General features: G+C 43.7%; 3 protein-coding genes across 3 annotated transcripts; 2 read left to right on the top strand and 1 right to left on the bottom strand.

Moving 5' to 3' along the window:
- The first annotated feature begins 4,671 nt into the window (after positions 1-4,671).
- LOC123101301 (uncharacterized) lies at positions 4,672-8,442 on the top strand. The gene is made up of 5 exons (XM_044522813.1): positions 4,672-4,737; positions 5,687-5,780; positions 5,857-6,007; positions 6,091-6,216; positions 8,032-8,442. The coding sequence occupies exons 1-5, from the start codon at positions 4,672-4,674 to the stop codon at positions 8,417-8,419; spliced, it is 825 nt and encodes a 274-aa protein (XP_044378748.1). The 3' UTR covers positions 8,420-8,442.
- A 10,455-nt stretch (positions 8,443-18,897) lies between these two features.
- On the top strand, positions 18,898-19,702 carry LOC123106873 (non-specific lipid-transfer protein-like). The gene is made up of 2 exons (XM_044528906.1): positions 18,898-19,334; positions 19,437-19,702. The coding sequence occupies exons 1-2, from the start codon at positions 18,991-18,993 to the stop codon at positions 19,441-19,443; spliced, it is 351 nt and encodes a 116-aa protein (XP_044384841.1). The 5' UTR covers positions 18,898-18,990; the 3' UTR covers positions 19,444-19,702.
- A 2,141-nt stretch (positions 19,703-21,843) lies between these two features.
- On the bottom strand, positions 21,844-22,815 carry LOC123106872 (probable LRR receptor-like serine/threonine-protein kinase At4g37250). The gene has a single exon (XM_044528905.1). The coding sequence runs from the start codon at positions 22,456-22,458 to the stop codon at positions 22,027-22,029; it is 432 nt and encodes a 143-aa protein (XP_044384840.1). The 5' UTR covers positions 22,459-22,815; the 3' UTR covers positions 21,844-22,026.
- Positions 22,816-23,218: the final 403 nt, after the last annotated feature.

Here is a 23,218-nt window from a genome sequence, read left to right as displayed (position 1 = left end):
CAAGTAAAGAGACTTGCCGGTAATGAGATTGAACTAGGTATTGAGATACCGACGATCGAATCTTGGGCAAGTAACATACCGATGACAAAGGGAACAACGTATGTTGTTATGCGGTTTGACCGATAAAGAACTTCGTAGAATATGTAGGAACCAATATGAGCATCCAGGTTCTGCTATTGGTTATTGACCAGAGATAAGTCTCAGTCATGTCTACATAGTTCTCGAACCCATAGGGTCCGCACGCTTAACGTTCGGTGATGATCGGTATTATGAGTTTATGTGTTTTGATGTATCGAAGGTAGTTCGGTGTCCCGGATATGATCACGGACATGACGAGGAGTCTCGGAATGGTCGAGACATAAAGACTGATATATTGGGAGCCTATGTTTGGACATCGGAATGGTTCCGGGTGAGTTCAGGCATATACCAGAGTACCGGGTGGTTACCGGAACCCCCCGGGAAGTATATGGGCCTTATTGGGCCATAGTGGGAGAGAGGAGAAGGGATCCTAGGAGGGGGCGCCCCCCAAGCCCAATCCCAATTGGGTGGGGGCCCGGCCCCCCTTTCCTTCCCCCTCTCTCCCCCTTCCTTCCTCTCCTAATCCAACTAGGGAAGGGGGGATCCTACTCCCGGTGGGAGTAGGACTCCCCTTGGGCGCGCCATAGAGGGGTCGACCCTCCCCCTCCTCCACTCCTTTATATACGGGGGAGGGCACCCCATAGACACACAAGTTGATTGTTTAGCCGTGTGTGGTGCCCCCCTCCACAGATTTCCACCTCGGCCATATCATTGCAGTGTTTAGGCGAAGCCCTGCGCCAGTAGCTTCATCATCACCGTCATCACGCCGTCGTGCTGACGAAACTCTCCCTCGACACTCAACTGGATCTAGAGTTCGCAGGACGTCACCGAGCTAAACGTGTGCAGATCACGAAGGTGCCGTACCTTCGGTGCTAGGATCTGCCGGATGGTGAAGACGTACGACTACATCAACCGCGTTGTCATAACGCTTCAGCTTACGGTCTACGAGGGTACATGGACAACACTCTTCCCCTCTCGTTGCTATGCATCATCTAGATGGATCTTGCGTGTGCGTAGGATTTTTTTTTTGAAATTACTGCGTTCCCCAACATCTTCACCGTCACGCCGGTGTTAAACTGTCCAACCTCGTTCCTCCATGAATGGTGACCTACGCTAGATGGGTCATCGTGAAGCCAACGTCAACCACATATGAACATCACCTTGGGGAGCCGACCAATAGTTTGGCATCGCGAAGGCCAAATCGTCACGAAGACAACATCGTCACCCCACGGATTGCACGGGTCGAGCGTGCCGACGTCACCGCATGGTCACTTCATCAAGCTGGCATCGACTGCCTCACAATATCGGAGCGAATATCTCTATTTAAATGAAATATCTTGGTTTAAAATAAGGGTGAATGAGTGTAAAAGTATCACTCATCAGTTGTCCGCACCCAACTTGAGTCTCGGGAGCTATTGCGCACCGCGTTTCCGTTCCTAAAGTATGCTACCGAGCAAGGCTTGATCCTCGGGCCAATTTTGAGAATCGGCCTGAGTCTCAGGGGCTACTGGGTATCCTTCAGGTGTATCACAGATTTTAGGCCGACACGCACCTTGAGGGCTACTGACTACGCATCTCAGGATCTCAGCAGAGTATAAGTTGTATCAATTGGAAAAAAATCAGTGAAAAAATCAGCCCAAGACCGAGGTGGTGCACCACCTCGTAAGCAGTCTGGCATAAAGCTTGGTTGCGAGTCGCTGGCTCCACAAAGGATGTTTTCGGCGTTAAGCTCGGCTAAACTCCTTCAACTATTTTCAAGACGGAGGTGATCTATGACACCTCAGATGTAGTTGGACATTGGAGCTCGGCTGCAAGAAGATGCTACCGCATGGGAATAACTCCGAACCCGATGTGTGGCGTGAAAATAACAGGGCATGGATAAAGGACGAGAACTTAAAGGGGCTCCTCGGATGCCCGACATGTGAACTTTCCGGATACACCTTAGCGGTCCTCGAGATAGGAGATGAAAAATATTTACTGAACCAATTTCTCAAGATCGACGACCGAAAACAAAGAAAAGTTCGAAAGAACCAATGAGCATCGTCAGCTTGAAGACTGGTTCAGAGGTTAAGTCCTGGACTAGGGGGTACTCACCACATCGTCTCCCAATCAGGTGGGTCGGGCCGAGGACCCTCATGGCGGTTCACTAATGGGCCACTTCGGACAACCCATGTCATATAGTACAAGGAAGATTCCAGGAGACTTGGCGCACAAGACGCGGACTCTTCTAAATCCTAGGCCTCCGGTGCATTATATAAACCAAGACTAGACTAGTCAATAGATGATCTCATATTCATTAGAATCTTACACAACAATCTCACGAAAAATACCTGTACTCTGTACTATATCCCATATCAATATAATCAAAAGCAGGACATAGGATAGTATCTCTTCGAGGGAGCACGAACCTGGGTAAAATCTCAATGTCTATGTTACCATCGTTCCAAGACGTCTAGATCAGGATCTCTACCTGGAGATATGCCGGAATCGTCTCCGACACGCTTTTGTATTCATGTTGTTTAATGTTTCCGAGCTATGTCTGCTCATGATTCGTGCCTCTATTTGAAGTTCATATCCTATGAGGTCACATCTATACTTATTATTAAAGGGAATAGATATTCTTAGTTTGTTTTAGTCCTTTTCGTTTCTACACACGCTAAGTCATCTGGGCTAGGTACGTGTACGTTGATGGGACTTTTATGAGCTTCCATAGAGACTGTGTAATTGGGTCAAAATAAACCAACATTGTGTTAATTGAACAGAGGGCCTCCTGTCTGGCTCTTCGATGTAACAACCAACTAGCTACACATCTTTCACGTTTACTAACCTCACCTCGCTCTTTTACTATGATTCCGATCAGTAAATATTTGATCGGCATCAGGAATCAACCAACGGACGGTTAAAACAATGAAGAGCAGACATCATGTTTAGGGTGAGCTAATTAAACGAATGCGCTAATTAAAGAAAGGATTGTGGGCTTAAATAGAATATTTAAATGGATGTGACTAATTAAAGAAAGGATTATGGATAAACCGGTGGAATAACTAAAAGAAAGATTGTCAACTTAATAAATAGAATATATTCAAATGGATGGGGCTAATTAAAGAAAAGATTTGAGATAAAAAGGTAGGATAATTAAAAGGACGTATCCGTAGGCTTCAAGGTGGTGGGGCTACTAAATCAAAAAAGGAAGGAATTGCCTTTAAAAAACGAAGGATTTGATTTGCGACTAAAACTGATGAGGACGTCATGGTAATTAATAGAAAGATTATACTCAAATGGAATTAGTGGGACATTATGCCCGGCAGAGAAAATATGAACGCGGCTAAATTGCATCTTATTTTTTATGTTCAATTTGTAGAAGAATGTTGGATTGCAACATGTTCTTCGTAGTGAATCCGGTGCTATGGGACATTATGCTTGCACAAAACATTAATTTTTTCCGTTGCAACGCACGGGCATATGTGCTAGTATCTTTTAAACAACATTTACGAGAGTTGTGACCTAGCTGGATACATTCAAGCCGAGCAGGTTGTCCAACAGAGTTTCTCTCTGTTATACACATCAGGTTGTAATCCTCTTGGAGTCCTGGTTGAACCTTATTTTAGTTATGTTTGCTCAGCTCATAGGGATAGGCCATGCCCTGTAATTCAAGGTTTTCTTGTTTCTCACCTGCAGGGTTATGTACTTTCACTTTGTATATGAGCTGATATATATGACGCTGTTGGCGCCTTCATCTGTTAAAAAAAGAATAAAGCATGACAAATAACAGAGTGATAAAACAAAATCAAATATCCTAAATTCTGAACAACCGTTCTTTTCATATATCAAAAAAATAATCCTGTTATACATATCCTGGAAGTTATTGTGTAGTGGTCTAAAACTAATCCAAGCCCTAAATCTAATTCACAAATTCCCCTCAATTTCTCTGGAACCATAACCCTAGAATCAAAATCGACAGGGAGGAGAGGAGAAGAACTTACAAGGCGATGTCGGAGGGGGAGGCCCAACGATGGCCCTGTGTCGGAGTGGCCTTGACATCCTCGGCAAAAGCAAAAGTCGCCGCGACTGTTTTTGAATTTTCTTTTATGAAGAATAATGGTACTTGCAAACCTTTAGCTTGTGACTGACTCTGCGTACGTGATAGGTCTTTTATTTCGGGCACGACTATTCCGCACCCGGACTCACATGGGCCCTGGTGTGAACACTAAATTTATTTTAAATAGCAAAATAGTAAAAAAAACATAATTTTTCGTAGTGAAAGATCCTCATGTTTGTGATGCTTGGTGCAAAATTTAGTGAAGTTTGGACATTCAAGGAGCTCGTGGCAAAAAAGTTTAATTTCAGGTGTGTGAGAAGCTTTTGAGAGCATCACCGTTTACATTCGATTTTGTCTTTTTTGCCATGAGCTCCTCGAATGTCCAAACATCCTGAAATTTTCCACGAATATCACACATTTGAGCATATTGCATCGCAAAAAAATAGCATTTTTTTGAATTTTTCTGTTATTTATATTAGTTTACTGTTCATCAGGTAGATGAGTGTGAGCACCGAAATAAATTATCGTTTTCTTTTTTTCTTTCTTTTGAGGGGATGTACATGTCAGTAGCTAGCTTAGTCAGCTTGCCACGCTACCTAACTAACGTCAGCGAGGGCGAGGTGTACGTAGACCGGAAGGCGGCGAGTTATATGAATCTCTTCTCGCTTCTTTGGTGGAGCTAGCTAGAAGCATGCATAAGCATAAGCTACCAGAACTGCCTGGCCATCATCGCCCCAACAAGATGAAGCGAAAATACGTGCATATTGAACATATAAAGGACAAGCAAGTGCGCCCAACTAGCGGCACCATCCACGTCTCCTTTTATTCGCCACTGTAGCAACGCGGAGAGAGACAAGTCCCGAGCGCCCCATCTCCCCTCCTCTCGCCTCTTCCATCGCCTCCTCCCCTCTCCTCTCTCTCTCCGTCTCCTCCCTCTCAACCCTAGCCGCCACCACCCACCCTCTACTGCTCCACCACGCACCCACCTCCCCTCTGGATCAGCTGCAGACCGGCTGGTGCGCGCAGGCGGCGGCGCTCCACTCAAGGGCAAAGGGAGGCAACGGCGGCGGTGGTCCCTGCAGGAAAAGTATGACGGCGGTGGCGCTCGATTCAATCTGTAGTAGAGAGAGGTGGAAGAAATAGAGAGGAAATAGGAGAGGGAGGTGCGGCGACGGGAGGGAGAGCGTCACCGGCGGTAGATTCCCCAGCCCCGTCCTGGAGCTGGGGCCGTGGGCACGGCCTGCGTTTGGCGAGGAAGGGCGAGCGCAGCGGTGAACTGAGCTCCTTCCCCGGCCCCTCTTGGGTGCGGCCTGCGTTTGGCGAGGGCGGGCGAGCGGAGCGGCGGGCTGAGCTCCGTCCTCAGCCCCTCTTCATCACGTGCGACCTAGCTCCGCCTCCGGCCGCTGTCCTCCCTTTGTCCCCCCCCCCCCCCCCCCCCCCCTCTTCAATCTGCCAGTGACATACCACATGCTATCTAGGGTTCTTAATATGTTTTATTTTGCTTATTCTTATTTGTAGGAAGAATTTGATACATATGATCCTAAGGAGAATAGTTCGCTACTACCTTAGTTGAGGAAGCGGTCTGAAATTATCGAGATAGTTGGAGCCCGTGATATTATCTTTGCTTTAGCACAGCTGGGAGTATGTGCTGCGTTCAGTAGAGGTACACCTGTTTTGAGCTTTTGTTAATGACAGGTCCTGGTTCAGACAACCATTCTTATATTCTCTTTGTTTCCCAGTGACAAACCAACAGATTTGCTTTCTGAATGGAAGTCCAGATGAAGTCATCCGTAGCTTCTTTTATAACAAGAACAATGACTCGCTTATAACCGTATCAGTTCATGGTTCTGCAAATTTCAGTGCTTTAAGATGCAGGACAACTCGAATTGAGTGAGTTTGACTTCCTATGATCCTGTTACACCGCTAGCCTTCTACTTTATCATATTATAGCTAAACGACATTTTACTCTCAAGGTATATACGCCGTGGAAAGTCAGATGCTGGTTTCCCTCTTTTTGAGACAGAATCGTCGAGGTGGCCAGGTTTCGTGGTGTTTGATGATGTAAACGGAAAGGTGCCGACTTACTCTGCTCAAGACAGGTGACTGAACTCCCTACCTTTCTAACAGGAAGAAAATATACTTCTTTCAAATTATTATATTCTGTATGCTCTAGCAGCCAGGTGACTACATATTACCTTTTCAATTCAGCTAAGGGTGGTTCTCATCATAAGCATTAGTAGACATTCAGTGTGCGTCTCATTGTTCTCTGAGGAATTTCAATTCGACTGATCTCGTGTGCTTCTTAGTTTTTGGTAATAGAGGTATAGGAACAAGAGAAGAGAGACACACCCTTACCGTGATTCATGACACCTAAGTACTGCCAGATATACTATTGTTACTATGGCCAACACTTAGATTTTGTTACATATATGGGTTGGGAACGCATAGTGATTCTAATTATCGAGTAAAGTCATGTGTATAGACTGATTAGTGTGATATGTTTATGATTTTTTTTGAGGGCATCTAAGATGAAAAGAGGTGGGTGTGGTGGCTTAAGCCAAAGTTGTGCAATTTCACTTCAACTACAGACTGTTGTTGGTGAGACTGCCATGTCAGGAACTGATGTACTTACAATACGTTCAGTTAGATTAGAAAATGTCATCTCATTTAAAATAATAACATCTCATTTCTTCCCCTTGATTCAGTTAGGAACTCTACTGTATGTTCAGATTCTGAAGTAGTTATGCGAGAGTAGAAGAGGTTTGTAGCCACGATTGCTGGTAGACTAACTATTTTATATGGACTGAGGCTGCAACTGAGGGCAGTTCTACTCTATGCTGGGCAGCAGTAACTTAGGTCCTGCGTTTTTGTGAAATTGATACACAGACTAAACATACACATTGCATTTTTCTCACAGTTTGTGCTCACACCAAATCAACCTTTTCAAAGCATTATTCCGGTGATCTACTAAGTTACCATACAATGTTCACTTACCAAGTTACCATATTCCATTCAATGATGTTAACAAGGATCTGAGCATACATTTCTTAAGTAAGTTTGGTGATCTACTAAGTAGTGTATGTGTATAGAAGCATAGATAATTTTTGTTATGTATTTGGATAGCCGTTTTGAAAGAGTCAAAAAGAGGTTGATTAACAGAATATACCATCATGCCTTGTACACCTTCTTTTAGGTGTTTTTTCATTCCTTTCAGGATTGTAATATTCCCAGCCATGAAAAAACAGATTGGTTATTTCAATGCTATGTAAATTGGGTAAAGATATAGTTTCAGAATTTAGTTGTTTTCTGTCTAACAACTTGCCGCTGTTGGATATAACCTTCGTGTGAAATATGTTGCAAGTATTCACAAGATAGTCTTGTAGTGAGGTAATTTCACCATGCATTTTGTAGATGACTCAGTGATGTCCTTACCATCTTGGCTATGGTCTGGAGATCTTGGGTATCTCGCTGATGTCATCTATCCCAGGTATCTCTCTCACCCAATATTGATACTACTAAACTTAAACTATCCTTTGTAAAATTCTGTGAACTTGAATGGGAATGTTAATATCCTGATAAACAAGTTTCACTCACACACTGATTGGCAAAACAAAAAATTGGTCGGCATAAATGGATGTGGACACTTAGAATCAGATAGTGTGTAGGCTTTGGTTAGGAATATGCATCAAATTATATATTATCCTGTCCGTATAACCCAATCCACGTTTGTATCATACACTTTCCGAATTTAAACAACTACATGCTTATAGAAGCATGTTGACAAGGTAATGGCAGTCTATCCAATTATCCATCGTGATGTGCTAAATCTATAGGTTAGACCGATATAAATACACACAGATGTTTAACACGTTTATTTATGACCTTCAGATATTTTTTTGCGATTTTTGTCTCAGGTTGGTGAAATTACAACAAATCTGGAGCTGTTGCTTTCATGCTGATGAGGGGCGCAGAACTAACTTAAGGATGTGTCGTTGTCTCTGCAAAGGGAGTTTTTGCTTGGTGCGTCACTCTATTCGGAGATGCAACGTCGTGTTTGCCTGGGTAGGTTTTTACCTTTCATATGGTCATTGTTGCCTCATGCTTTTCTCAGAGAGGGTTTTATCTGTACTGCCGTCTCTCCTCTTCGTAGTGCTGCTATGCGTACTGCCACTCGGCGACTTTTTTCTCTATTTCTTTTTTGCTTTCTTTGGGCATGGTCGTGTTGTTGCCCCGGCCATCTTAGTTGCTTCGCTACTTTGGCCAGGTTGTATGGATGTTTGCTTTATCTATAAAGCGGGGTGAAAGCCTATTTTGAGAAGGTTTTATCTGTAGCCTGCAACCTTTGAGCGTTCTTAACTACACTGATTTGTATGGCGATAACCAAGTAACGATGTAACATTACTGGCAGGCGGTAGGAAATTAGCTTTCTTTGTCGAGAAGCTTGAGATCTGATTTTATGTCCTGTCAGATTGTCCTGTTCATCTTCCTTATGTTTTGCAGATAATTCAGGAGCAGCCAACATTCTTTGTTTTGCTGAAAGTATGTGTGGGTGTGAAAATGTGTATGGTTTTATGTTCTGATATACACACAACCAGTAAGATGTGTCCTTTGTTTTCAGGCTCAGTTGTGTGTTTCCTATGCCTCTCTTGTGCTCATTGTAACCACGTGATTGGTTCAGACTATATAATGCTATGTATGAACGTACCTAAATATATTTCATTATGCTTCAAGATTTTATGACCGATCTCTAAATATTCTTACTTGCACGGTTTGAATGCTTGGTTCACTCTTGCCCTTTATGCCATGGGCGCAATGGGTCATCTAGCATGAATAAAGGGAAAGCATATGCTTTCGCCTTCAAATGCACTTCCAAAGGACTGCGCCTGATCGTCTACTCAATATAAGCAAGTTGCAGGAGCCCTTTGTTACATAACTTAACATTAGTATAGATGCCTACCAAGACTTCTATGTTTATCATCCTTTTGATATTATGTAATCCCCTAAGACCATCCTGTGCATTTAACTGTCAGTTATTTGTTTCTTAGACTGTAGTGTGATATGCTTTTGAAACAACCACCATCTATCTATCATCAATCCCATTTTGTGTTTACATATTTTAATGCACACTCTTTCAATACTTGGTCTGCACTCGGCCTTTGCACCATGGGCGCAACAGGTCATCTAGTGTACATAAATGATGACGAGCTACTAGCTAAGTTGCACCGCTCCATATGCATGCCCGTACGTATGTCGCCGCATGTCCACAGCTCTACGGATAAACGTGCGTGCGTCGTTGCATACGAGTACAGTACACGTATCGTTCGAACGAGTGGACGCGTGCCGCGGCACATTTAATCCCTGCGGCAACATGGTAGATAGCTAAGATATATTAGCGGTCACAGGCCTATACGTCTGGATTATCATCTTGTACGTACACGATCGAAGTGAGCATAGCTAGCGACGGATGCAGTAGATAGCTAACTTTCAGGCATCCATGTCCATTCTTCGGTGATATCCTTCGATCTCTTTATATGAACGCTCATATCAAGTTTGGTCTATCTTGACCTTCTTTATACGAACTCTTCTCATATCCAGTTTGGTCAATCTTTGACATCTCTTAACATTTTAACATGCCCTCTCTTCACATTCAAAGAGATGGAGTTTGATAGGTTAAAAAATTACTCCATCCATTTCAATGAATAAGGCGCATACACTTCTTAAAAATCCAACTTTGATCATAAATTAGATGAGTAATATTTCTTGACTTCAAAATTATATTACTAAAAACATCCTTCAATGCAATTTCAAGTGTATATTTTTTATCACATATAATCCATATTTGATTGATCTAATTTATGGTCAATGTTGAATTTTGAAATACGTGTACGCCTTATTCATTGGAATGGAGGGAGTATACTTATGAAAAAACAAGGGTGAGTGATTATATATCTCTTATAAAATGTCTTTTTCTTTCCTTTGAAGTTAAGAATTTGATGCATCGAATCGAGCAAAAGATCTCAACAATCACCAGATCAAACATAATTAGTGTCTTTCATTTTCTTCCACCATGATTAAGTAATCCTCGAGTATTTAACCCCTCAAACAAAAATACCTAACTATATATTTACTAGCGAGACTAGAACATGGTTCGCATAATTTGAATAATTGTTTACTTCCTATAGTCTGCTACTGATTTTTGGCCGTGAGTAACAAATACCTTTATTACATACTTCATCCGTCCCAAAATAAGTGGCCCTGATTTTGGAGTATTAGATTGTACATTCGTCAAAGCTTGGGTTTTACAACTAATTAAAACAGTTAAATGTAACAAGTGGTTTCTAAAGCAAGGACCTTATAGATCACTAGCTAACTACTCAGCCATAGACGGTTTGTGCTGAGAAATGTATTTTGTCACTATGGTACATTTTTTGTACTATTTGAGTGCTAATTTGGCGAACGATTCATATAGCCTTTAACATTACTCCTCCAGTTGACATTGAATCGTTGTTTGGAATGTGGTTAGCAGGGCTTGAGACTATCACCGCGGCTCGTATCCGGATTGGAATATGTGCGCTCATATGGGCTATATGGAATTGCAGGAACGATATGATTTTTAACAGACAACATACTTCAACTTTCTTGCAGGTTATCTTCAGAGCTACCACGTGGATCCGTACGTGGTCCCTACTCACTTCTATGGACTCCAGGGAGCCTTTGGTTACTGGGTGCAACCAGTGGGAGATGGTACCACGGGCGATATTCAACCGGTTCGGATGGTGGTCACATAACAGGATAGGAGTCTAGGGAGCTTGTCCTTTACATTGCCATACCGGTTGCGATCTTGAACATGTATTTTTCTTTTATTTTTCCGCTTCTTTTGCGAGCTACTTTAACGACTTTGTGCTACTTCGAGACTTTTTAATAAGAGGGCTGCATGCATTTGAGTGCTAATGAAATCATATGGACATCCTACAATCCCAAGATAACACACACACACAAAAGAAATACATAGAGATGGCACCATCTATGAGAATAAGTGAAAAAGTTGGTGAATTAGATGGTAATCATGATAAACTAGAAGCATACATAGCCATAATAAGTTGGTAGTGTCCTTCATGTAATTGAATGATTTCTTGGTTTTGAAATAGGACCTGTCCTAAATAGTATCTTATAAATTAACTCCTACAATCTGGAGGAACACTACCATTGAGGAGATATTCAGATATGGAATCGGAGTAACTTTCTTCCATTTGAAAGGGTATTCAAATGCACAAATTCAGTACAGGTTGTCTAATTAGCTACATGAGCAATATTGATTGAGTTATCTTTACCCATGACGTATGCATCTTGGCATATACTCTCTAGATATCACATGTTTACATACCCAAATTCTTTATTTTGCATTGCAGTGACCAAATGAGTACAAAATGTCTTGAATGTTAATAAAATTATTATGTCTTGGCATTAGATGATTTATTTTATAAAGCATAAAGTTTCCAATGATTTGCAAAAAGAATGTGTGATTTCAAATATTGGGCATTGAGTCGAATTTGAAAAACTGGATAACCACTATTTTGAATATATATGTGTAAGCTTATCCCAAGGTGCATTTATGTAACATGTATTTCCCTCTATTTACCGATGACCAAACAAAATCATTTCACAGGCTAAAGGGAGTAACCTTTCTTTTCAAATAAGATTGAAAAATCACCCGGCTTCTATGTCAATTGAGGCACAAAATCATCATACCATTGCAGAGTAATCAACATTCAGAGTTTAAGAATAAAAATGCCATAAAGACTATAAGCCAAAAGTCTATGAACATTGAAATCACACCAGATTACGAAAGACACTTATTGTCCAGCTATCTTATTACAGGAACGCCACCTAAAATGGTTGACCATAGCCCCATCGACCAGCTCCTATCAATTGCACCCAAATAACATCGACTCCCACACCTCCGCACGCCGAAGAGAGGACCATGTATGGAGCCAGCTAATGGCTCAGTAGATGACAAGCAAAATTGTTGGAATTTTCATCCTATTAAAAACATAATCATTCCTACAATTCAATAGCATACACCTATGCGTATCTGTGCCTTTAGTCTAGGATGAATAACATTCAACCAATTATCAAACATATTGGTTCTAGGAGCCACATAAATGGTTCGCTAGAGGATCATTGAAGGGGGCAATAAAGGAATAAGTGCTGAACCATTTTGTGGTGATCACAGAAGGAAAACTTATTTCTACCTATACATTCCAGCTGCTCGAAGTCTCTTCTTTGTACGTACCAAATGAAAATCATGACTTTTTATGAGACTATAAAAAAACTCGACCAATAGGGGAAGAAGCCCCAACTGATTTTTATATTAAAGAAGAAGATGTGAGACCCAGTGTAGGAACCGAGGTTCGAACCCGCGCCGAGTGGGTGGCAACAGTACACCCTGACCACTAAGCTGAGAGCTCATCCACTTTCTATGGGACTATAAGTTTCCACGTATTTAGAGCAAAAAGCTAAGGCTTCAGTTGACGAGCTTCACACACATAAACTTGACAGTAAAGATCCAGGCGAAGTCAGTTTCCAACAAAAGACATATGGGTGTTGTGATTTTTTTTCAAAAAGAGGACTCTCCGGCCTCTGCATCAGAACGATGCCTACGGCCACATTTATTAGAAAGTAATAAGGTTCAACAAAGTCTTTAAGTCTGCGAACAAAAAGCTGGGCTAGCTCACACAGAGCATCAACGCCAAAACAGAAGAAAATAACAAGCCATAACCGGCTGGCAAAAGAACAGATAGGTAAACTAATCGTCTATCTTATTACATGACCGCCATCCAAATCGGTTAAAGATATCCCGCGCTACCATCTCCCACCGGACAGATCCAGTAACCAAATGCTCCCTGGCCACCGTCGGAGTGAGTGAGGACCACATACGGATCAGCGCAGTAGCCCGGAATAAAACCTGCAAAAAATGAATAGTTGTTGTTCTGTTAAATGCCAAATCATTTCTGCAGTTCCAAATTGCCCATAACAACGCACAAACTCCTACACGAATGTGTCTAGCTGTTTCGGGCTCTATCCCAGCAAGCCACGTCCCAAATAACGTGTTGACCGAAGTCGGAGGAGTAATGTTAAAGGCAATTTGCACCGAGCGCCACAACCCTCGTGCCAACGGGCAGTCAAAGAAGAGGTGCTTGATATTCTTTTCCCGATCACAGAAACTACACCTAGTAGAACCTGTCCAGTTACGCTTAACTAGATTGTCCTTTGTTAAAATTACTTGTTTATGAACAAACCACATAAACACTTTAATCTTCAAAGGGACCTTAACTTTCCAAACCTCTTTGGAACTAGGAATCACACTAGAGTTAATAATATCGATATACATCGATTTAACTATGAACTCCCCAGATCTAGTAAGCTTCCACCACAACTGATCGGGCTGAGGGGTTAACTGAATCTCCATCAGTCTATGAACCAAGTGAAGCCATGCTTCCCATCGATCACCCACAAGCACCCTCCTAAACTGAATGTTGAGTGGAATGGACTGCAAAACCGTGGCAACAAGAGCCTCACGGCGCTGAACGATACGATAAAGGGACGGATACTGGGTCGCCAATGGCACGTCGCCAAGCCACGTATCTTTCCAGAATCGAGTGTTGATACCATTACCGACAATAAACCTAGTTCTGTTAAAGAAGGTAGCTTTGATTCTCATAAGCCCCTTCCAGAATGGCGAATCATTTGGTCTGACAGTGACCTGGGATAGGGTCTTGGAATGCAGATATTTACTGCGTAAAATCTGCGCCCATGTTGCCTCCGTCTCAAGTGACAACTTATATAGCCATTTACTAAGCAGGCATCTGTTCTTGACCTCAAGATTTTCAATACCAAGGCCCCCCTGGTCCTTTGGTCGACAGATAATATCCCATTTGGCCAGTCGGTATTTTCTCTTAAGTTCATCACTCTGCCAAAAGAATCTGGATCGATAGAAATCCAGCCGTTTCCTAACCCCAACTGGGACCTCAAAGAAGGATAAGAGGAACATAGGTAAACTCGTGAGCACCGAGTTAATAAGAATCAACCGGCCTCCATACGACATGAGTTTTCCTTTCCAGCAACTCAGTTTCTTCTCGAACCGATCCTCGATGCACTTCCACTCGCTGTTTGTTAGCTTACGATGGTGAATCGGAATACCTAGATACGTAAAAGGTAAAGCTCCCACTTCACAACCAAACAATTGTGTATATGCCTCTTGTTCGTCTTTGGCTCTATCAAATCAGAACAACTCGCTTTTATGGAAATTAATCTTAAGCCCCGTCAATTGTTCAAATAAGCATAACACTAACTTCATGTTTCTCGCTTTAGCCAGATCATGTTCCATGAAGAGGATAGTATCATCGGCGTATTGCAGGATGGACACACCACCATCGACCAGATGAGGCACCAAGCCACCCACCTGACCGGCTTCTTTCGCCCTCCCAATCAGGAGTGCCAACATGTCAACCACTATATTGAAAAGTATCGGGGACATCGGATCGCCTTGCCTCAGACCCTTATGCGTTTGGAAATAATGGCCTATATCGTCATTCACTTTGATTCCAACACTCCCTTTTTGCGTGAATGCTTCCACCTGGCGTCGCCAAGCTTCATCAAAGCCCTTCATGCGTAAGGCCTGTTGAAGGAACGACCATTTGACTTTATCATATGCCTTCTCGAAATCCACTTTGAAAATAACTCCATCAAGTTTTTTCATGTGGATCTCATGGAGCGTTTCATGAAGGACCACAACCCCTTCCAGGATGTTCCTGTCCGGCATGAAAGCCGTCTGAGTAGGCTGCACCACTGCGTGCGCAATCTGTGTTAGCCTAATCGTCCCAACCTTGGTAAAATTTTTGAAACTGACATTCAGAAGACGGATAGGCCGAAATTGCTCGATTCTTACGGCCTCTGTTTTCTTAGGGAGCAGCGTTATTGTTCCAAAATTTAGTTGGAAAAGTTGCAAATGTCCCGAGAATAGATCATGGAACATCGGCAACAGGTCCCCTTTAATAATATGCCAGCACTTCTTATAAAACTCAGCCGGAAAGCCATCCGGACCGGGTGCCTTATTATTTTTCATCTGGGATACCGCCTCGAAAACCTCCTTTTCCAAAAAAGGGGCGGTTAATATATCGTTCTCCTCAGCCGTAAGTTGAGGTACATCTTCGAATCTAGACTCATCCAGAGACACGCAGTTCTCCTCTGGTGGTCCAAACAATCGTTTGTAATATTCAGTAATGTAAAGCTTCAAATTTTCCTGCCCGATAATCGTACCCTCATCTTGTTCTAGCTGGAATATTCTCTTCTTCCTATGTTTGCCATTGGCAATCATGCGGAAGAATTGAGTGTTCGCATCCCCCTGGACCACTCTTTGAACCTTGGCCCGCAGAGCCCACTTCAATTCTTCTTCATGAAGGAGTTCTTTGAGCCTCATCTCAGCATCAAGTTTGGTATGAAGCTCGGTGGCAGGCAACACCGTGGTTTCTGCTTTTACATCTAAAGGCTGAATAAGGGCAAGGAGCCGTTCCTTTTCAACCTTATAGACCCCACTGAGATGTTTAGCCCACCCACGTAGGAAACTTCTCAGATGCCTAATCTTATTCTGCCAGTGCTCAAGCGCATTCCTACCGCCTGCATCCTTGGCCCACTCTCTGGCTACGAGCTCCAGGAACCCTTCTCTTTCGAACCACGCAAGCTTGAACGAGAACAAATTCTTGTTGCCCGAGTAGGTAGCCCCACCAGAGTCAAGAAAAAGAGGTGTGTGATCAGAGATCCCGCGAGAGAGAGCCTGGACTGTTACCAAGGGAAACTTCTGTTCCGATTCGACACTTGCGAGTACCCGATCCAACTTCTCAAACATTGGATTTGGCATGGCATTAGCCCAAGTGAACTTCCTACCTGAAAGCTCAATCTCTCTCAGATCCAAGCTTTCAATGATAGTGTTGAACATGAACAACCATCTCCCGTCAAAATTATCGTTGTTCTTCTCATCACGTCTCCTAATAATGTTAAAGTCTCCCCCAACGAGAATGGGGAGCTGCTCAGAACCACAAACTCTAACTAGGTCGGCCAAGAAATCCGGTTTGAATTCTGCCTGCGCGGCACCATACACCGCCACCAGAGCCCAATCAAAACCGTCAACCTTGGACCGCACCCTGAACTTCACCGCAAAATCTCCCATGACCACACTTTGAACTTCGAGAGAATCGCATCGAACACCAAGTAAGATCCCTCCCGATCTCCCTCTCGGTGGCAGACAATGCCAGTCAAACTCAATACCCCCCGAAAGAGTGTTGAGAAATTGTGGTGAAAAATTCGATCTACCCGTTTCCGACAACGCAATAAAATCCAGTCGATGTTCGATGGATGCATCTGCAAGAAACCTTCTTTTAGCCAAGTCCTTAAGACCTCTGCTATTCCAAAAGATTCCTCTCATATCTCGTCGTGGAATTTTTTAGCCGTGCGGATCCTAGCACTCCTACGCACTGCGGACGTTGGGTAAATCTTGCGCTTCCATTTGCGCTTAGGGCTGGTCCTCGCGCCTGCCCGGTCTTCTCTCCCCGTTTCAGGGGGTCTAGCAACTTCCATCTCGACACTCTCATCCTCCTCCTCCGGCTCCGGGAGGGGAGGCGCGAGATCGGCACAAAAATCATCAAGCACCCGGACTCCCAAAGCATCAATCTCGGAATCATTCATGGGTTTGACGGCAACTAAGTTTTGAATCATATCTAAAGCCCTCTCGGCTTCTAGATCGAGCAAATCATTGATGGAATTAGAAATTTCACCCTCGTTACTACCTAGTGAAATCCCTAGTTGGTTTGCATTATCAACAATCTCATCGTTCGAAAAATGCAAGATGGAATTAGAAGTATTAACTGACATACCCGTAGTGACCTGAACGTCACGAAGCTTGGCCGCCCTCACAGCGCACCGCTGCTGCATGTCGTCCACCTCCGGGCGGCCCTGAAGACGACAGCTCAACCGTCGGCCCTCAGCCGCCTGGTCCGGAATCCCGCCGAACCGGATAACCTCCTCCCGAGTGAAGTTGCCCAGGGACTGACCTCCTGTCATCCCCCGGACACTCAACCGGTCTCCACGACCGGGTGAGGGCGCCGAGTCATCTGATGGGGAACCAAGGGCCACGTGCCCCCGGTCCCCATCCACCCCAGACTGTAGGCCAGGAGTGGTCGCCGACGCCATCTGCGTGGCGGTCCCCCAAGGCGCAGAAGATGGAGAGGACCCCGAGGCCACCCGCCCCAAGCCCCCTCCAAAGACTGGGCCTGCGTCCTGCAACATCAGCCCAGCGATAGGAGAGGAGGGCGTCGAGGCCACCTGCCCCGCCCCCCTCCCGACGGTGATCCCTCACTCACGGTATCACCGACCGGAGCACAAGGAGAAGGGGGCGCCGAGGCCACCTGCCTCGACCCCCCTGCACAACTCGGAGCCACCACCTGCAGGTCTGTCGTCTCACCAAAAACCGAGGGGGGCGAGAACACTATCTCCAAACCCTCCTCCTCGCAAGAGCCCTCCACACCTGGATCCTCAAAGTCCAACGCGGGTAAAGAGTGCTCAAAATCCTCCAAAGACTCCACCCGGTCGCTCCAAAGCCTCGGAGGTGCAGTAGCAGGCTCAATAGATCCAAATCTCAGAGTGGTCGACGGCAGTGAAGAAGGCGGCGCCGTCCCACCTCCGGTCGTCTGAGCAACAGACCCTGGTCCCTCGGACATCTCTCGTCCAGGATCAGCGGTCGGAGTCTCCTTAACCCCCGCACCCTCATCATCCTCGTGCATATCAACATCAGTGGCAGCAGGTGCCTCAGCAAAAAGGCTGTCATCCTCAAACTCAATCTGAAGGTTGTAAACCTGCCCTTGATACGCCCACTTAACCACATCAGGCACAAACTTGATGTCCAAAATACTGACCCATCAACGTACTGTCTCAGTGGAGCCATGATGTCCATTTTATCCCTAGTTAGAGCCCGTCGAAACTCGGCATCTCACAACACAGAGGGGTGTATCCCCCGACCAGATGTCTTTCCAAAATCTTGTACTTTCTCCAATCCCAATGACGAAAGACCCCCTACTAACAAAAAGATCCTCTTTCAGTCTGATCAAACCTTTCCAAGTGGCAAGTCCGTAGGCTTGTCTAGAGAAAGAGTTTTAGACCTGAGGTATTTGTTAGGAAGTACTTTTTGCCATACTAGTTTCAGTTAAAGAAGCTTGAAAAGACATTTGTTGAGCAACCATGTGTTTGTAATATGAAGATCCTCAATACCGTGACCCTTTGGTCCCATGGATGACATAAAACTTGCCACTTCGCTTTTTTTTTTGTGTGTGTGTGTGGGTAAACTTCCCACTTGGTTAACCGATACTTCCGCTTATGTTCATCACTTTGCTAGAAAATTTTGCATATGTGAAGGAAGTGCCAATATTTAATATATACCATCTGGTTTTATAAATTCATTTCCCAAAATTATTGGAATCGAAGATTCACTTGGAAAAATAATTTGACAAATTAAAGATGTTGCCCTTGCGCGGGGTATCTAGCTAGTTCTGCAAATTGAGGATCCAAGGGACAATTGCATCCAGCTCTAAACACACCATCATGATTTCAGTGGTAGTGCATGCTTCCAAAGCCCAGCTTCATGCCTGGGCCATCCTTCGGAAGGGAAAAAGAAAAAACCATCCACGCATCTCTCTCTCTCGAACCCCTATTTAAGCCCCTACATTCTCCACTACATTCTCCACACCACCATGAGTTGCTCATCTCTCCACCCAATCATCACTAGCTAATACGGTGCACTGTTAGCTACAGACCAAGAAGTGATCATGGCCCGCGCTCAGGTAATGCTCATGGCCGTCGCCTTGGTGCTGATGCTCGCGGCGGTCCCGCGCGCTGCCGTGGCCATCGACTGCGGCCACGTTGACAGCTTGGTGAGACCCTGCCTGAGCTACGTTCAGGGCGGCCCCGGCCCGTCTAGGCAGTGCTGCGGCGGCGTCCAGACCCTCCATAACCAGGCGCAATCCAAGAGCGATCGCCAAGCCGCTTGCTACTGCCTCAAGGATATCGCTGGTCGCATCCACAATCTCAACAAGGACAACGCCCGCAGCCTCGCCCCCAAGTGCGGTGTCGACCTCCCATACCACATCAGTCTCGACATCAACTGCAACAGGTGATTAATTCACATGCAAGCATATATATATGAACATTCATCCACGTAAAATTTATTGGTATTAACATTAATCAAATCTTTGCACGCATGATTGACCTGCAGTGTGTAATGAGCGACGATCCGTCAAGCTGGTGCTCAGCTCATCCATCCACGTGGAGTTGAAGCGCGCAGCCTCTATCCCTATGTAGTATGGGCACTAGTTATGCGAGTTTATACTGAATATGAATAAGAACTCTCTCCTGCTGGCTTGCTGGTACTCCTCTGGAGGAGATCAGTATCTGTGTACCTGAGAGTTAAGAGTTTGTACCATGGGCACTCCCAGTGTTTATGGACTTTTATACATACAGCTCGTTCTGTTCAGTGCGTGACTTATCTCTGTTTCCTCACGTTCGCCTGTCATATACTCCTTCCATCCGGTATTAGTTGATGCTCAAACAGATATATCTGAGTATTTAACAAAAAACTACCACAATTCATGAAACCATCGCAAACTCCTTTTTACCGGTGACGGGATGTACCGGCTAAGCATCTGCCGTTCATCCACTTTGCGATTCGTGCGATTTCCAGGCCCACACCTCACGTATATTAGTGTATTCCCAAGGAGCATGGCATATTCAACATTGTGTCATATCAGATGGCAGGTCCATGTCAGTGATAAAGTAGTACTTTATGCATGCCTGATTCATTCTCTCTTCTAGTTCACGTAAAGGTGCATATGCATGCGAGATTAAATCCTGCCTTTTATTTTCTCTTTAGCAATTTCATTCAATCATATCTTTAGAACTACAATCCCATTTTAGAAATATTTTTTATATTTGAACTCCTAGCACCAAGACCTTTAGAACAAGATCAATCTTGAATGCATTTAAACATGATTAAATTTCAACGTTGCAAATGAGTGAAATCAGTTTTCTGAAATAAGTGAAATCAGCTTTCTGAAATAAGAGAAACCATTTTTTTGAAATGGGATTTTTTTTTGTTTTTCATGTAAATGAAACATATTTCAGTGCAAAATATGTGAAACTAGTTATTTTAAAAATGTGAAACTAGTTATTTAAAAAATGTGAAGCTGATTATTTCCAATCAGTTCTAAAAATAAGTTAAATCTATCTTTGAAACAAGTGGAATTGTTTTTTCAATCTAGTGACTGTAATGTGTTTTTCTGAAACTAGTGAAATGAGTGAAATCTATCTTTTATAATTAGTGTAATCAGTTTTTTGAAACAAGTGGAATATAGTATTTTAATTGAGTGAGTGTAATGCGTTTTCTGAAATAAGTGAAATGTGAGAAATAAGATACTTGAAAAAAAATTGAAATATATCCATTGCTCTGTGAAACTATCTATTTCAATGTTTGAAACTGATTTTTGTGATGAGTGAAATACGTTTTAAGATATTTCATAAATACAAAGTGAAATTAGTATTAGAGATTTTTTTGTTGTAAAGAGTGAATCAGTTTTCCAAATCAGTGAAATGTGTCTTTTCAAACTAGTGAAATACTGATTTTGAAATGAGTGGAATTATATTTTTTGAAATGGGTGAAATCTATCTTCTGTAAATGAGTGTAATTTGTTTTCTAAAACTAGTGAAGTGAGTGAAATCTATCTTTTGGAATGAGTGAAATCAGTTTTTTGAAACGAGTGAAACATAGTATTACAATTGAGTGAGTATAATATGTTTCTCTAAATTAAGTGAAATCTAATTATGTAATTGAGCGTAATGTGTTTTCTAAAATGAGTGAAATTAGTTTTAAGCTCTATATTTTTAATTTAGTGAAATATTTTTTTAAACAAGTGAAATATAGTATAGTATTTCAATTGAGTGAGTGTAATGTGTTTTCTGAAATGAGTGAAATATATCTTTTGGAAATTAGTGTAATGTGTTTTTTGAAATTAGTGAAATCTATGTTTGGAACGAGTGAAATTTTCTTTCTTAACTGCTATTTTTTAAATGAGTGAAATCATTTTTCTGAAATTGTTTTTCTGGCGTGTGAAAAATGTTAATTGGGTTATTTCAAATACGTTCAAATGATTATTTAAAAAATATGAAACTGGTATTTATGAAATACATGAAACATATTTCAATGTGTTTGTCAAGTTGTTTATTCAATGTGTGAAACTGATGTTTGTGAAATACAACTAAACTGAAATATGAAAAGTATAAAATTCAAATTGTTCAAAATATATCCATGACTGGTCTTGTTTCAAAGGTCTTGTCGCCCTGAATTCAAATATATCATTTTTTTTCAAAAACACAGTTTAGATTCAAAGCATATTTACCATCCAAAACATTTCCCAAAGAAATTAAATAAAAGTCTTGCGTAGGGAGAGAGAGAGGATAATATATGTACCAGCATGTATGTAAATGTTCTTTTCCCTGACAAAAGCTGTTGCATGCGAAGGGACCCACATTTGTATTACCAGTGTATAGAGTTGGGGCTGCAATTAATAGTTTATACCGACGAAAACCACGCAGATCTTGACGAAATGAACGAAGTGTGGATTCAACACTGGTACAACCTGGCTTCGGTAAAATTACTTATTCGGTGAAACCGTGACTTGCACTACCACTTTACAAATTTATGCGGAAAACTATCATTTTTCACTAATCTTTGACTAAAAACTACCATGTATGAAAAATGCCCAATTCGCCTCGTTTAAACTCAATTATGACATAATTGGCCCACACAGTGTCTATCTTCTTGCTCCTCCTATATCTCTCTTAGTCATTTCAACAAACACCTCGTCTTCATGCCCCAGGAGCTCGCCGGCGAGGTAGTTGTTGGCGAGGCCCAACACGGCGAGCCCGGGCGCCCTGAGGAGCGTGGTGGGGAGCCAGCCCGCGAGCGCGTTGTCGGATAGGTTGAGTTCCTGGAGCACCCGCGCGTAGGACGCGTCCGGGAGCGCGCCGGAGAGGTCGTTGCTGGCGATCAAGAGCACGTGCAGCTCGGTGGCGTTGAGCAGCAGCGCGGCGGGGAGGTTGCCGTTGAGGCCGTTCCCGGATAGGTAGAGGTGGCGCAGGTGCTCAACGCAGGCCAGCTCGGTGGGGAGCGACCCGGGCAGCTGTGCGCCGGGCGACGAGTTAGCTGGCCTTCGCTGGCTGCTGCAGACAGGGAAAGGGCGCATGCTGGTGCCCGTCCTTGCCGCCGCCACCTGCTGCTACCTCCGGCTGCTCGCCACCCCTGGTGTGGCCACTCGCCGTCGCCACCTTTTTCTTCCCCCAGCAGCTCGCCTGAGGCCGTATGGGAGGTCGGCCAGCGTGCGGCAAGGCCCACGGTAACCAGCCACAGCTCAGAGTCGGCCACCGCTCACAGCTGCCTCCGCCAAGGGCGGCCATGGCTGGCTACAGCCACGGCTTGGCCGCTGCCACGAGCAGGGGCGGCCACAGCCACGACCGGCTACAGGACTGGATTGCTTTTTTGAAAAGAAAACTAGGGACCCGATTGATTTTTTAGCCCGCTTAAGTGTGGACCCAACTAGAAAAAGTTTAAAAGGGCCAAATCAGGCTTTTTTCAGACATGATAGTTTTAGTCAAGGATTAGTGAGAAAATGGTAGTTTTCAACATAAATTTGTAAAGCCTCGATATATCTAAACATATTTTAATGATAGGCACTTCCGTTCAAGCATGAGCTTTTTTACGGTACCCGGTATTCCCGGGAGTAGTGGGGGAGTACCAATGAAATCCATCCGTTGGTTTGCAGTGTTGTCTTCCAATCTTTAATATAGGTTCCCAAATCCACCAGCCTAATCAAGTGCATGCGGCCGCGCATCCACCGCTGGAGACACTTTCATCGCCGTGCGACGAGTAACCCATCAATTATGTGTTTCTTCAAAAAACATAAAGTTGATGGCCATAGGATGTACGGTAATTTGAGGCGAATAAAA

Source organism: Triticum aestivum, chromosome 5A (assembly GCF_018294505.1).
Source record: "Triticum aestivum cultivar Chinese Spring chromosome 5A, IWGSC CS RefSeq v2.1, whole genome shotgun sequence".
Classification (NCBI taxonomy): Eukaryota; Viridiplantae; Streptophyta; class Magnoliopsida; order Poales; family Poaceae; genus Triticum; species Triticum aestivum.
The sequence above is the reverse complement of the archived record's forward strand: the minus strand, read 5'-3'. Positions and strand labels throughout refer to the sequence as shown.

Bases quoted from the DNA above. Each gene is read 5' to 3' on its own strand.
- LOC123101301 (XM_044522813.1), top strand. From the start codon at position 4,672: ATGTACATGTCAGTAGCTAGCTTAGTCAGCTTGCCACGCTACCTAACT. The intron at 6,008-6,090 runs GTGAGTTTGACT...TTTACTCTCAAG, and splicing joins TGCAGGACAACTCGAATTGA to GTATATACGCCGTGGAAAGT. The intron at 6,217-8,031 runs GTGACTGAACTC...TTTTTGTCTCAG, and splicing joins ACTTACTCTGCTCAAGACAG to GTTGGTGAAATTACAACAAA.
- LOC123106873 (XM_044528906.1), top strand. From the start codon at position 18,991: ATGGCCCGCGCTCAGGTAATGCTCATGGCCGTCGCCTTGGTGCTGATG.
- LOC123106872 (XM_044528905.1), bottom strand. From the start codon at position 22,458: ATGCGCCCTTTCCCTGTCTGCAGCAGCCAGCGAAGGCCAGCTAACTCG.